The sequence below is a fragment of the Macrotis lagotis genome, chromosome 7 (assembly GCF_037893015.1).
Source record: "Macrotis lagotis isolate mMagLag1 chromosome 7, bilby.v1.9.chrom.fasta, whole genome shotgun sequence".
NCBI lineage: Eukaryota > Metazoa > Chordata > Mammalia > Peramelemorphia > Peramelidae > Macrotis > Macrotis lagotis.
This window is the reverse complement of record NC_133664.1, coordinates 48,377,659-48,391,745: the sequence shown is the minus strand read 5'-3', so window position 1 is coordinate 48,391,745 and position 14,087 is coordinate 48,377,659. Positions and strand designations below refer to the sequence as shown.

The following is a 14,087-nucleotide window of genomic DNA, read 5'->3' as shown; positions in this document are numbered from 1 at the left end:
GAATTAGTGTGAATGCTTTTATTAAAAATGTGCTTTTAAAGTATTGATTCAGCCTAAATATTTAGGGTTCATAAGTAAGCTTTTTAGTGGACTGTTTGTAAATAATGACTTTAATGACCTGAAAGGGAATTGATAAATAATATTTTATGTTAAAAGTATAATGAAAAGTAATTTAGAATATTAATGTTTTGATCTTTTATATTTAAACACTGAATAAAAAAACAGTGATTAAAATCAAATATGAGGTGATAATTTCAAATGAGAATTTTGAATGTTTTAAAAACATGTGAAATGATGCTTCATCTTAATTCTCATTTCTTTTAAAACTTCCACTTTATACTTATATTTTTTTATTCTTGATTATGAAGGAGATTTCAATAAATTGAATTAATATTACTTTTTTTTAATTTCTGAAACATTAAGGACTAGCCTGAACAATTTACTGGATTGAGTGAAAACCTCGACTATTTAATGTTTTGCTTTTCTGAGATTTAAATAGCCACTGTAACTTTGGAATATGATTTTATATGTATGTAGCAGTTCTTTGCCCACTTTTATACTGCTTCCATTTTGTCCTTAAGGGCAGAAAACTACTTGCTAATTATTAATGTCATAGTATATCAATCAAAAATCATGCCTGTGAACTTTTACTTTTAATTTAATTCTTTAGGTAACTAATGCCTATATTTTAAAATTAATGATCCTTTTAAACTCCTTAAAATTCCTAAATAAGTTGTCACAGGCATTAAAGAAAATTTGAGGTTAATTTTCAAAGCACTGGAAGTGGAGGAAAAAAGATATATTAATCTCCATACTGTAGTCAAACAAAAGATAATAGAATTGATCATTTTTCAAGGAAAGACTGTGGTTCATTTAAATTAGATCTTTGACCCTGCTTAGCTGCTGAGGATACTTGCAATTCCCTTAGCTAATGACATTTTAAAATGTGGTGACATAAACAAGAAGAAACTTATTGTGTGTACTTGTGGTTGTGAATGATTTGTGTGCATGGAAATATAAGGAAGAATTTCTCTTAAGTCAATATAAAAAGTATCATAATTGTATTTTTTCCTACAAAATGCATTAGAAATACTTTATTTTTACCCAATCCTGTACTTTTCAGTGGTATTTTCTGTGATAGAATACCAAGTACAGCATCCGTGTCATTGTGATAAAAAATTCTACCCAGAATGAAAAACAATTCTCCAGCTTTCAAAAAAAATGAGTTTAAGGTCAGTATAAAAATATGGAAAACTTATATATTTCAAGGCAAGCAAGAAAAATCTTTCCAAAATACTCAGATTTATCTAACACCTGTGGATATTGAAGTACCACGTCAGGAAATTGTTGGTTATTTTAGGAATCTTGAACTCTTTTACTTGGACATTTTGATATTGATGTCATGATGGTAGACATATAAAACTTTGTTTTTGTATAGAAGGAATTACTAACCTCTCCACAGTTATATTTCCCTTAGAAAGCAAGAACTTTAGAAATATATTTTGTCTACCTGTATTTTTTGAAAATAACATTTCTGCCAGAATTATTTGATTTATACTATTTTCAAAGTGGTTTTTTTCCCCACTTTGAAACTTCAACCTTATAGAAAATTTTGTCTCATAGATTACTTTAAATTGGGATTTGGCATATGCTCTGACATGAAAGTTTAATATCCTGTCATTAACAAAACAGACTCATAGAATCTTAGAGTTAACCTAGAAGTCATTTAGTGCAACTCCCTCCATGATCCCCTTATGAGCCCCCTAGCAAATACTGCCTGTGCTGTTCTGCTTGAACATTTCCAGTGAAAGGAATCAATTGCAAAGCATCCCATTATAATTGTTAAGAAGTAATTTCTCAAAAAAAAAGTAATTTCTCCTATTGATTCAAAATCTACTTCCCTGCAACTTTTACACATTGACCCTTGTTTTCTCTGTTGGAGATGTGAAGAATTATTCTCTTACATCATTATTGTCAAGTGTTTCCTGTTCCCTTCCTTCCCCTATCCCAGTTCTATGATTCTTACCAGTTTTATGACTTAGGAGCAAGTAACTTGATTTCTCTCAACTTCAGTTTACCTATTTGCAAAAAAAGGAAAAAGTAATACACCACTGTCTCAGTGTAGACAGATCTCAATGATTCTTCTGAGCCCTTTTGTTAAAAGAGGCTGGCTCAGTGGACAGACCAGACCAGTCCGGCCTTAGACATGTCCCAGCTGTGTGAACCTGAGGAGATTAACCTGTTTGCTTCAGTTTCCTCAGGTGTAAAGGGGGAATAATAGGAATACTTACCTCACAGTGTTGCTATGAGAATCAAAAAAAAAAAAAAAACTTTGTCAAAAGCAAAGAATACAGTAAACACATCCATCCTTATTCCTATTTTTTCCACTTCTTCTTCATTGCCAAAATTCTCTTAAGAATTTGTATCATGTGCCCAACAGAATTCCTGCTTTTTTTTCTATAGCTTTCTTCTGATCACTAGATGTTACTTATGTTAAGAACAGACATTATATCACTCCATCATGACTTATTCATAACAGTCCTTTACTAGGACCTCACACTTACTCTTTCCTTATTATTCTGTGCAGTAATCCATTCTAGGATTTCCCAAACATGATATCAAGATCACCCATCTTCTGCTTGCAAGAACTCATTCTTCCCATTTTACAGATTGAAATAACACTTAACTTTCTCAAATGCTTCAGCATTTTCTCCCTTCTCCAACATTCCTACAAAATTATTTAGAGCAATTTATAACAACTATAAGTTTTCTAGGACCTTTGTTGTAATTTATCCAGGCCAAGAAATTAAAACCCATTGGAAGAAAGTAGTTTGGTTTCTTTTAACTTTCATCCTATTTTGTGTTTCACTTATTCCTACTTTTATTGTCATTTTCAGGATGATAATCATTCTCCTTGACAGAGAAGATAAAGGAGGTTACATTCAATTGGGAGACATATTTGATTTGCATGTACACATGGAAGAACACAGAAAATAATTTCAGAATGGGAGGAGGTTTCAAGCAGCCAGGGGAAAAGAAATGACTTTGAGTGTGAGATCATATTTAAGTTAAAGATTCTTAGAAGCAAAAAATGAATGTGTAACTAAAGAAGACATCCTGTGCCAAAGACACAGAGGATGGGGTATAATGTAATGAGCTATAGAGGGTGTGGGGGTGTGTAATGGGATAGAGGGCATGAGAGGGGAGGATGTCTGGCTAGAATTTAAAATGATTTAGGGATAATAGCTAATATGCCTAGAAAGATACAGTAAGGTCAGGTTGTGAAGGGTTTTAAATGCCAAAGTAGTATTTTATTCTAGAGACAATAATGAACCACTGGCTCTTTTTTGAACTTGGGAATGGCAAGGTCAGAGCTGGTGTCCAGTTAAGAGTGGTAAACTAGAAGTAAGGAGACTGATTGGTTAGAAAACTATTGCAGTAGTCTAGGCAAAAAGGTATTGAGGACCTCAAAAGGAGGCTAATGGTCCCATGAGTAGAGAGAAATGGACAGGTGCCAGAGGTGATTCAGAAGTAGAATCAACAGGTTTGGGAAACTGTTTGGATTTAGCATTGGGAGCATGGGTGAGAATGAAGACTTATAATTGACTCCCAAATTGCAAACCTGGGGGACCTAGGGAAATTATCAAAAGGTGAAAATGTGAAGGTTAAGACAAGTTTGAATTTGAGCACTTGGGGGAGAAAGATTACAGGCTGTTGTATTTGAAATGTCCAGAAGGCTGTTGGTGATGTGGGATCCAGAAAGACAAAGACTGACTATAGAGATCTCAGATATTATCTACATAGAGATATTAGTTGAATGCATAGGAGCTAATGACTTCATTGAATGAGATGGTATAGAGATAATGGAATCCAAGACAGAGCCTTAGGATACATACATAGTTATGGCAGACATGCTTATTGATGGGAATGAAGTATTGGTTGAGTAATTGCATTTTTTTGTTCTCTCTTAATATTATGTCATCTATCCTAGTGGTACCCACAAAATTGATCATGTATTTTCAGACATGCCCCTTGTATCAATTTGGTTTCATTAACGATGCTTGTTATGAGGGAGGGTTTATTGGGGGGAGTAAGAAGGTATGGGGAGGGGAAGAGTGATAGCAAAAACAAAAATAAATAAAAGCAAAAGATAAAGATGTCAATGAAACATTTTCTCAGCATTTATGGAAGGTGACATGGAAGAAGGCATTGTTTGGAACTACCTTTTTAAATTTAAGATATACCTGGAAAAAAAACAAGCTGTTTATTTTTGGTTTTCTTTTTTTTCTTTGTGTATGGAAATGTTCGTGTTGGTTAATTTTTTTAAAAGATGCCTAACCCCTAAGCAGATTATTTTAGCCTTTCTTGAATTTTGTGACCTTTTATTTTTGGTCTGGTTCTTTGACATAATTAGAATAAGGAATGCTTGGTAAAAGAATCTCCCTCTCCTAGCCCAGACAGGGATAGGTCAGCTGTTTAAGTAACTTGCCCAAAGTCATCCTCTCAGTATAGATCAGAGCAGTCTCCTGAGTTCTTATAAGCCTTAGATCATTCTTGACACATGACACTATTTTTGTGTCTTCCTCAATTTTGGACCTCCACTTTCATCTTTTTTGTACTTGACCTCAATTGTCTGAGTTTATTAGAAGCTCTTTATAAAGATGTCACATTCTCACAAGTGCTTTCTTTCTTTTTCTTCCTCATTGGCACCATCTCAGATTGTATTGACAAAACTTCGTTTTTGAGAGCATTCCCTTCTTTTCCAGTCCTAACTTTCTTGTCTATATATATTATACACATATATATGTATATGTGTATATATATATATGCAAATTCTCAAAGATTTTTGCATGTAAAATTTTTTTCTAGAATATTTTATGAACATCTGTTGAAGGAATCTAATTTAACCACTTTGGAAACCAGTAAAACTGGATTTATATTTTATATTTGAAATCATTTACTACTGAATTGAATTTATCATGAACCCTAGCAGCATCCTCTCAGCACTGTTTCACTGCTCTCCATCTCTTCTCCCCTGCTTCCCTCACTACCCATCCCATCCCCATTCTAAAACCCTTAATTCCTTGTGCTTCTTTAACAGCCTCATATTTGGAATTTGTATTTTCTGTAGCATCCTGCTTAACCATCATGTGCTTACTTGAAGATCTTAGGGATAATTGGGAATGGTCAGATCATTTGACTCCGAGGCCTACCGATTTGTGTGTGACTGCCCTGGGGTGGTCTCCCAGCATGCATTGGTACCCAGAGGGTTTCTGAAGCTTGCCCAGCACATGATTAACGCTAGTTTATTGAGCTCTCGCTTAATGGATCACTTTATATTTTTTAAAAACACAGTTCTCCCTAAACTGAATGCAGCTATTCATGTCATATTTTTTCCCACCTTGTCCATGTGTGGTTGTTGGCACCTAAGCAGCTGGTCTCAGTCAGGAACCCCTGTTGTAAATGCAATGGGTCAGAGGGCATACAAATAGATTGCAGCTTGATTTTACAGAAATAGGGCAGAGGAGTAGAATTACGAGCAGAAGCAAAACTTTGCAGGCTCTCTCCTGAGAACCCCCTTCTGCATTAGGTCCTCCGGAAATCCTTATGGGATTCATCCTTGAATCTGAAGGGCACAGCTTACCCAGTATCAGACTTGTGGCTTTTACTTTAGATGGAATAGACTTAACTGCATTTGCCCAAATTGGGATGCCTCAATTTTCCCAAACCAGCCATAGAAATACTTGAACTTGGAGGTAAAATGGAATTTGTTTCGTTTATGTTAAACGTCCCCTCCATGTGTTTGTTGAAAGTCCTTGGAGAGCTGTGTTTTACCACGAATCTGGTTATTTCTGTTTTTTACTCTGATGGATTTTGTAAATGAACCTATATGCCTCTTATTTTTATGCTTGTGGAATAAGCAGATTCCCAGATTGTTGTTCCATTGGCCTGGTAGGCTTCTATTAGACTCCTGGAGGAGCAGGCAAGTAGCCAGCAGATGGGTGGTGGGGAGCTTTCCTTCTTCCAGAGTGGATTGTATCCTCACATACTGGTCAGGGCCAGAAAGGGTCGATGTGGAGCCTTCCATTGTTCAGATGGTTCCATGGGCTCATCTCTGCTTATATTAATGTACCACAGGATAGTCTATTTTAAAATAAACCTCATGGACCTTTTTCTTCATTTAAAACATTTTATTAGAATTATGGGAACAGCCCTGGAGATTTTAATGAATTCATCATCACAAAGTGTAGTCATTACGTAATACAGAGGATTCTGTGTACTAAACTCTCAGCGTGACCTTGAGCAAGTCATTTTAACTTATGTAGGCCTCAGTCTCATCTCTGTATTTTATAATTTGAAAACTAAATAATCTCTCAAGTTCCTTCCATCCTTAAGTCCTCTGACTGTATTGGCTTTTGTCACATTCCCACTTTCAAGTATATCACACACTCACTCACTCTGAATGCTCAACTTAGCGTCAGCCACTAGAACCAGTTGTTAGAATGAGGCTGCTTTTTCCACATTAGACAACAGTGCCTTGTGCATCAGCAGAGAATTTGGTACTACTTGCTATCAGAACTGGCGCTTGCAAGTATTAAAGTTTCCACAGGCCTTTTTGCTGGCTGTTTCATTTTCTTTATTTGATAAGTCTTAGGCTATGTGGCACATTTTATTTTAAGTTCCATTTTCTTGCATGGCAAACATATGTAATTTTATATTACAAATATAAAATTGCCCATTTTTTCCTGGGGGGAAAAAAGTGTTCTTTTTCCCTCCTTTATTGTACCAAAAAAAAATATTGCATGCTCCCCTGTATTTTATAACCTTTGGTTTATGCAGGAATATGCTGAATTTCAGTATCGGAGGAGGCATCGACAGCGGCGAAGAGGAGATATGCACAGTCTGCTCAGTAATACTCCAGATCCCGAGGAGCCAAGTGAGAGCACTTTAGGTATGTTCATCTCCAGATTCCTCCAATTCTCTCATCACTGTGATGAGCCCGTCAGCTGCATGGAAAAGCTGTACCATAGGTGAAAGCCACCAGTTTTGTTTTTTTTTTTTTTTTATGGTGAGGACTTTGGAAAGAAACATTTCAGCATCTAAATGGCACTATTCCTCATTGAGGAACCATTACAAATTTGGTAGCAAGAAGGGAAATTCATGAACAAAATTGTGGCTTATAGGTTTTGGCAATATAAAATGGAAATAAAGGGTAGAGATGCTAGAGAAAAAGAAGACAGTTGGGATTTTATTCAACAGGAAGGACCAGAGAGGAGCCTTAAGGAAAGAATGGGATTTGAGCAGAGGAGAATAGGATTTGGAAGAAGCCATTCAAGCAAGGGAAATTATTCCAAGCAGGAATAAAATACAATGTGTTGTGGGACTATCCCAAACCATAGATTTTGTGTTGTCTAGTTTTTATTTTTTTTTCCAAACTCATCATCTCCAATTGAGTCCTTACATTTTGTGGAACTCAAATCCTCCATCAGAAGAAACAAGAATGTTAGGCCAGATCAGTGATGCTTAGAACTGTGCTAGCCACTGGGGAGACAAAGGCAAAAATGAAACATTTCCTGCCCTCATGAAGCTTGCATTCTAGCTGGAAGCCTATATATGGTAGCCTAGTGTTTGTTGAACTCAGCCAGGAGTAGATAGAATACTGGGCCTAGAGTCAAGATCTGACCTCAGATACTTGATACCTTTGTGACTTTGGACTATTTATCCTCCCTTTGCCTCAGTTGCCTGTAAAGTCGGAATAAAAATAGCATTGTTCTTGTGGGGATCAAATGAGCTAATACTTGTAAGATGCTTAACACAGTACCTGGTTCAGAGTAGGGATATATAAGTGCTAATCATCATTTCACTTTTCAGCAAAACCTGTAGGGCAAACTGGAACCTGATGTGGCAGAACTCAGTATAGATGAACATGTCACAAGATATATATCAAGATAGCTCCAAATGGGTATGTTATTTAGCCCAAAAGAAGTAACATTATAAACAGAGGAGCATGGAAGAAATTACCTGTCACATCCATGGATAGGGGAAAGAATTTATGACCAAACCAGATAGGGAGGTTCACGGGAGGTTAAATGGATGATTTGGATCACATAAAATTTGGAAGCTTTTATAAAAACTTCTTTTAAACAAAGAAGTTTTTTTACAAACAAAACCAGTACAGCCAAAAATTAAAAATGAGAAGCAGGATTTGGGGGGGGCGGAATCTTTGCACTAAGTTCCTCTGATAAAGGTCTCATTTCTAAGATAAATGGGAAACTGAATCAAATTTATAAGAATAGCATTCAGGGGGCAGCTAGGAGGTGCAGTGGATAGAGCACCAGCCCTGGAATCAGGAGGACCTGAATTCAAATCTGGTCTCAGACACTTTAATAATTACCTAGCCGTGTGGCCTTGGGCAAGTCACTTAATCCCATTTGCCTTAAATAAATTTTAAAAAAGAATAATAGATTCCCTCAATTAACAATTAATTGGTCAAAGGATATGAATAGGTATTTTTCAGAGAAAAATAATTCAAGCTATGCAAAGTGCACATTAAAAGAACCCTTAGAGGTAAACTACCTTACAACTTTAAGGATGATGAAGTTGGGGTGGCTAGGTGGTGCAGTGAATAGAGCATTGGCCTTGAAGTCAGGAGTACCTGGGTTCAAATCCGGCTTCAGACACTTAATAATTACGTAGCTGTGTGTCCTTGGACAAGTCACTTAAACCCATTGCCTTGAAAAATCAAAAAAAAAAGAATGATGTAGTTAAGAAAAAATGGAACAGCTCTGAGAAAACAAATATTTCAGTACAGTTGGTAGAGTTGTAAACTGGTCCAGCCTTCCTCAAAAGCAGTTTGGAACTGTATCCCAAAAGTGCATAAATTGTGCATACCTTTTGATCAAACAAAGAGGGAAAATATCCCAAAATACAAAATATTTATAGCAGCTCTTTTTCATAGTGACTGATTGGGGGGCATTTCATCAAATGGGAAATGTTGAACAAGTCATGGGGCACACATTTGTGTATCTGTATTGTAAATGGTTCTGTATTGTTAAGAAATGAAAGACGTGGTTTTTGAAAAACCTGGAGATTTGTGTGAATTAATGTAAAGTGAAATAATAAGCAAAACCAGAAGAACAATCTAGATAATAATATTACTATAAACAGACATCTCTGAAAGAATTTAAAACTATCAATACAGTAGAACCAATCACATTTCAGAAGTCTCCCCTTCCAGACAGCTGGTGGACTCAGTACAGGTTGAGGCTTTTTTTTTTTTTTTTGACATGGCTAATATGGGAATTTGCATAACAGGCTTTTTTTTTCTTGGTGGGGGGAGAAAAAAATCAAATTGAATTTTTAAATAGAAAAACATACAAAGAATATAATAGAAATGGTACATGATACACAGGCTTCATCTCTGCTGGGATGGGGAAGGAAGCCCAAGATTCCAAGAAGCAGAGAAGACTAGGGAGAGCATTCCAAAGCAAAAACCTCAAAAGGGATGGAGGGTTAGGTGGAAAGCAGCAAGAGTGGCTGGTCCAGAAGTTGTGGAGAGGAAAGAAAGAAGGTTGGAAAGGCAGCAGGGGACCAAGCTGTGAAGAGCTTCTGGTGCAAAACAGAGTTTATATTTTGACAGTGGAGGTGAGAGGGAGGCATTTGTAGATATGACCAAACTTGATTCTAAAGAAAATCTACTCTGAGCTTGTGTAGAGGGGTCTGGGAGTAGAGGAGACTCCAGGCATGGAGTCCAAGGAGGAGACCTTGCAGAAGTCCAGGGGAGACTGTTGTAGAGGGAGATAAACAAGATTTGAGATTTGATTGACTAGATCAGGTGAGGCATTAAGACTGACATTGAGATCCCAAACCTGAGGAACTGGAAAAATGAGGGTAAAAATCTGGTAAAATAAAAAGGGGGGGGGGGTGATGAGATTCTTTTCCTCAGTCCTTTGACATACTAAAATCTATGCTCGTTTCAATTAATTCTATTCAAGGCCCAATTATCTTTGATACAAATTGCTTTGACCAGATACACAAGAAGGTGGAAGCAGCAGCAGAAGACATGGGGCCTCGATGGTGAGCTCAGCCTCTCTGAGTGTTCTGCACAGCTCCTCTGCTCACGACTATACCTCTGTGAGCCGCTCTGAGAACCAGGACTCACTTCAGGTACTTACCTCCTCCAGCCTCACCTTGGCTTCACTTTGTCTCTAGTCTTAGGTTTTCTTCTCAAAGAATCTGGGAGAAAAGATCACATATTTTTTAAGTTTTTTTAATAATTGTAAGTTTTCTTGGGATTTGCCAGGGTTAGCAATAGTAAAATTATGATTAGTTTAAAACATAAAGTTTTAAGTACATTTCTAAAAGTAGTTAATTTGCTTTATGAAAGTAAGTCATTTACCTTTTGTTATAATGTTACTGTGTATGGGGTGGGGTGCGCGTGCACATTCACATATAAATAAATTTTTCATTTTAAAGGCCCTGAGCTCCCTGGATGAAGATGATCCAAATATACTGCTTGCTATCCAGTTGTCTTTGCAAGAGTCTGGGCTGTCTATTGATGAGGAAACTAGAGATTTTCTACAAAATGAGGCATCATTAGGAGCAATAGGAACTTCTCTCCCCACAAGGCTGGATGCCATCCCTATGACTGTGGATAACCCCAGGGCTGCTTTGAGCAGTTCGGAGCTGTTAGAACTTGGGGAGAGCGTCCTGAGACTGAGCACAGACAGCAATCCCTGTTCTGCTGATGGCCTTAGTCCTCCCCCTCTGAATGATGCCAGAAGTGAATTCTATCCGACATCTAGTGACCCAGACTCTGCCAACCAGGATTCCAACCTGAACGAAAACCTCCTCGGCAATATTATGGCTTGGTTTCATGACATGAACCCCCAGACTATTGCCCTGATTCCTTCTGCAGTGCCAGAAACCAGTGAGGATTCCCAGCTGCCATGCGCAGAAGGTGAGCCCGGAGGCCCCCTAGGCCCAAAAGTCTCCAGGCAGGGGCAGCCAGCAGAGCCCAGCCTCCCCAAGGATGCTGGTGAAAGCCATGCCCAAGGACCCCAGTCAGAAGAACGTGATGCCGAAGAAAGTCGAGAGTCAGGATCTGCAGCTGGCATCGGGGCTGGCAGCACAGCCTGCAGCACGGATCCTGGCGACGACGGCTCAGGTCAGACTGATGAAACCTCCGAAGAATGGACTGAACAAGTGCATTTGGTGTAAATCCATGCTTTACCTTGGGAACCCAGAGAGACAGCAGTTACCGATGGGTATGCTACACGTAGTGCTTAGTATGGAGACTGTCCACACAATTCCAGCTCAGTTGTGGACCACTGACAGGATTGATACATTGGCGTTTGTTCCATCCGATGGTCGCTCCTTTTTCAATTTGAACCTTTCAAGGAATTTCCTTTGCATTTCATTGGGTAACATTTTTCCTTTTTCTCTGACAGGAAAAAAGGAACAAGTAAGTTGTGTTCCACATCCCCAAGAAAATGCAGGCTCTGTTTAGCCATAGGTTGGCAAAATTAAATTTGAAACTATAAATTAAAGGCTAACTCTCTGAATCTTTTGGTGGTTTTTCCTAAGAACTAGTTTTTCTGTATTTTAGAAGTTGATAAACCTAATAATGTCTAACCTTCACTTGCTAATTTTCGTGCTTCAGTGTAACATTTTTTTCATTTTCATTTTCTTTTGATTTTAAACCAGCAGCGTGAATTGAGAATATCAGCAGCTCCTCTTTAACGCTGCATCCAAAACAATGTCATAAGTTTGTTTGGTTTTTTTTTTTACATAAATCGAAGATTTTTCCATATCTATTTACAGTCCAAATGTGCCAAACTGTGACTAGCCGGGCTGTCTAACCAGAGAGATAAGTGTTCAGTGGCCTTTAGGGCACCAAAGCAATCTCATGATCCTTTGGAGTAAAAGGTGTGCAGTGGTAGCCGTGATATTTTTGAAATTCAATGGGCTTTTATTGCCATGGAGACTGCATTTAAATGTGTAGCCTGTAGCTTAAGTTAACTAACCCTAATGCTGCTGTTAAAACCAGTTTATTTTAATATTAAAATACAGTTGATTAGCAACAGCGGTGCTGTATTTTAAGAGACACTTTATTGGAAGTGCAATCATAGTTATTTGTTTTCACAATTTTACAATGCATTCTACTTACTAATGGGTGCAATTACTTTTAATGGTAAATATTTTATAAACTAGAGGGAAATGGAGTTTTCATGAATTATAGTAAATCCCACAATTATTTAAGGAAAAAAAGTCAATAAGACATCCTGCGCAACATGTTACTGTGCCTTTGCCTAACCTAAGTGGATAGTTGCCAGTTAAATAAGTAATTCAAATTTCAGTGTGTGTTCTCGAGTAACTATGCTATGAATTGCGATGACCTCCATAAAACCACCCATGGCCTTGCCTTTACAGTAAATATAACAACTAAATGTTCATTCAGTTTGTTTGCCTAAAGAGCAAACACTGAGATGTATTTGTTTAATTGCACAATATTCATTTGCTGTGTGATTACTGTTTAGTGTTTTGTTTTGTTTTTTAATCAGACTTCCTAGTTATCAGTGTCTTACTGTGAAGAAAATATTGGTCTTAGTGGTAAATAAGAATCAATGGTACAGTATGTAATGACAACTGGAGTAAATTGTTGGAATGACTGTTTTACTTACATATAATCAAAACTAGCATAACAGTCTGCAAAACAGACAAACAGCACTCACTCCATTTTACATTTTGCTAGATCATTACCAGAGACCTGGAGACATCAGATTTTCACTGCGGAATATATACAGGCCAATACCAGACTGGGTAAAAGACTACATAAATACTGATGAATACCTGTATGTAACAGTTAAGTTTTTTGATTATTGTTTCACTCCAACCCACTCTTGAAATCTTTTTTCCCCAATATCCTATGGGCAGGATACCATATTAGCTATTAAAACATTCCTCAGATTTAAAGGAATTTCCTAGCATCAACTATATGGGGACTATTACTTTGACACAGAGATAATAATAAATCTACATTATCACTAGTTCTCTTATCAAAACAGCAACATTCATTCTTTACACTTAGGTTTTGAGAAAAGATTCATTTTGTCTACCACATAATATGTGAAAATATTGATGTTCCTATTAAGGTTATTTTGGGGGACAAAATCAGTTTTATCTGTGGTGGTAACCCGAAATAATCCATTGAAGAATTTTACAGATTTATTTTAAACTGACATTAGATACCAATAATTTCTGTGAGTTGTAATTTCTCACTTGAAGGTCACAAAGATTCTTTGTATCACATTGTGATGTCGTGCGAAGCTGCAGTTGCAGTAAGACACGGGTCAAGAGGGCTCTCTCTGTGAAGTTAGAGACCATGGCAGGTCCTGAGTCATATCTAACTTGTTTTAGGCAGTCGGTATATAGCCTTTATTTCTGTGCTGTTCTATCTATCCTGAGCATGAAAAACTATCATTCGATTTGTATTTTCTTGGTACACATTTTAAAAACACCGGTCATTGACTTAATGATTCAGAAAAAAGTTTGGCAAAGCCTATTTTGTAAACAAGTTAATTTTATAATGTAAAAATTACTCTAACCTTGAATTGTTATTTGCACTTTCATAGTCTATACTTGATACATTCCCACTTTATATACAGTAGGATTCTACAAACATGTAGATGTTTGGCCAAATGAATGCTGTTAATAATATGTAAAATTCTTTGATTAAACATTTATTAATTAAACTACTTCCATTTGTCTCATTACATTTTGGACCAATTCTTGAGGCTGATATGCTTTTGAAATGTCTTCCAGCATGATGGGATTAATTTGATTTCTATTTATAAAATAATTTGTTTTTTGTTTTTTTTAAATTTTCTATTATGTAACCCCTGGAGTCTTTTTTTTTTTAATTATTCCAACAAGAACCCAATTCCATGATACTGGGGTTCAGTTTGTGAATGTGATATGACCCTGATGTAACTGGGTTGCCCACATTCTATCAGTATCTCAGGAGAAATCATTGACAATTTTTGATTGAGTTTTCAAACTCTATACACACACGGGTCTCTAGCATA

At 36.8% G+C, this 14,087-nt stretch overlaps 1 protein-coding gene across 6 annotated transcripts in view; it reads left to right on the top strand.

Annotated features, from left to right (window-relative positions):
• ANKIB1 (ankyrin repeat and IBR domain containing 1) overlaps positions 1-13,754 on the top strand; it is a 131,666-nt gene extending 117,912 nt beyond the window's left edge. For 5 of the 6 annotated variants that reach the window (XM_074192826.1, XM_074192828.1, XM_074192827.1 and 2 more), the window contains 3 exons: positions 6,841-6,952; positions 10,031-10,167; positions 10,477-13,754. In XM_074192826.1, the coding sequence (XP_074048927.1) occupies positions 6,841-6,952; positions 10,031-10,167; positions 10,477-11,220 (993 nt within the window). In that variant the 3' untranslated portion in view covers positions 11,221-13,754. The remainder of the gene's footprint in view (positions 1-6,840; positions 6,953-10,030; positions 10,168-10,476) is intronic. The other variant, XM_074192829.1, reaches the window with a different exon arrangement.
• The last annotated feature ends 333 nt before the right edge of the window (positions 13,755-14,087 follow it).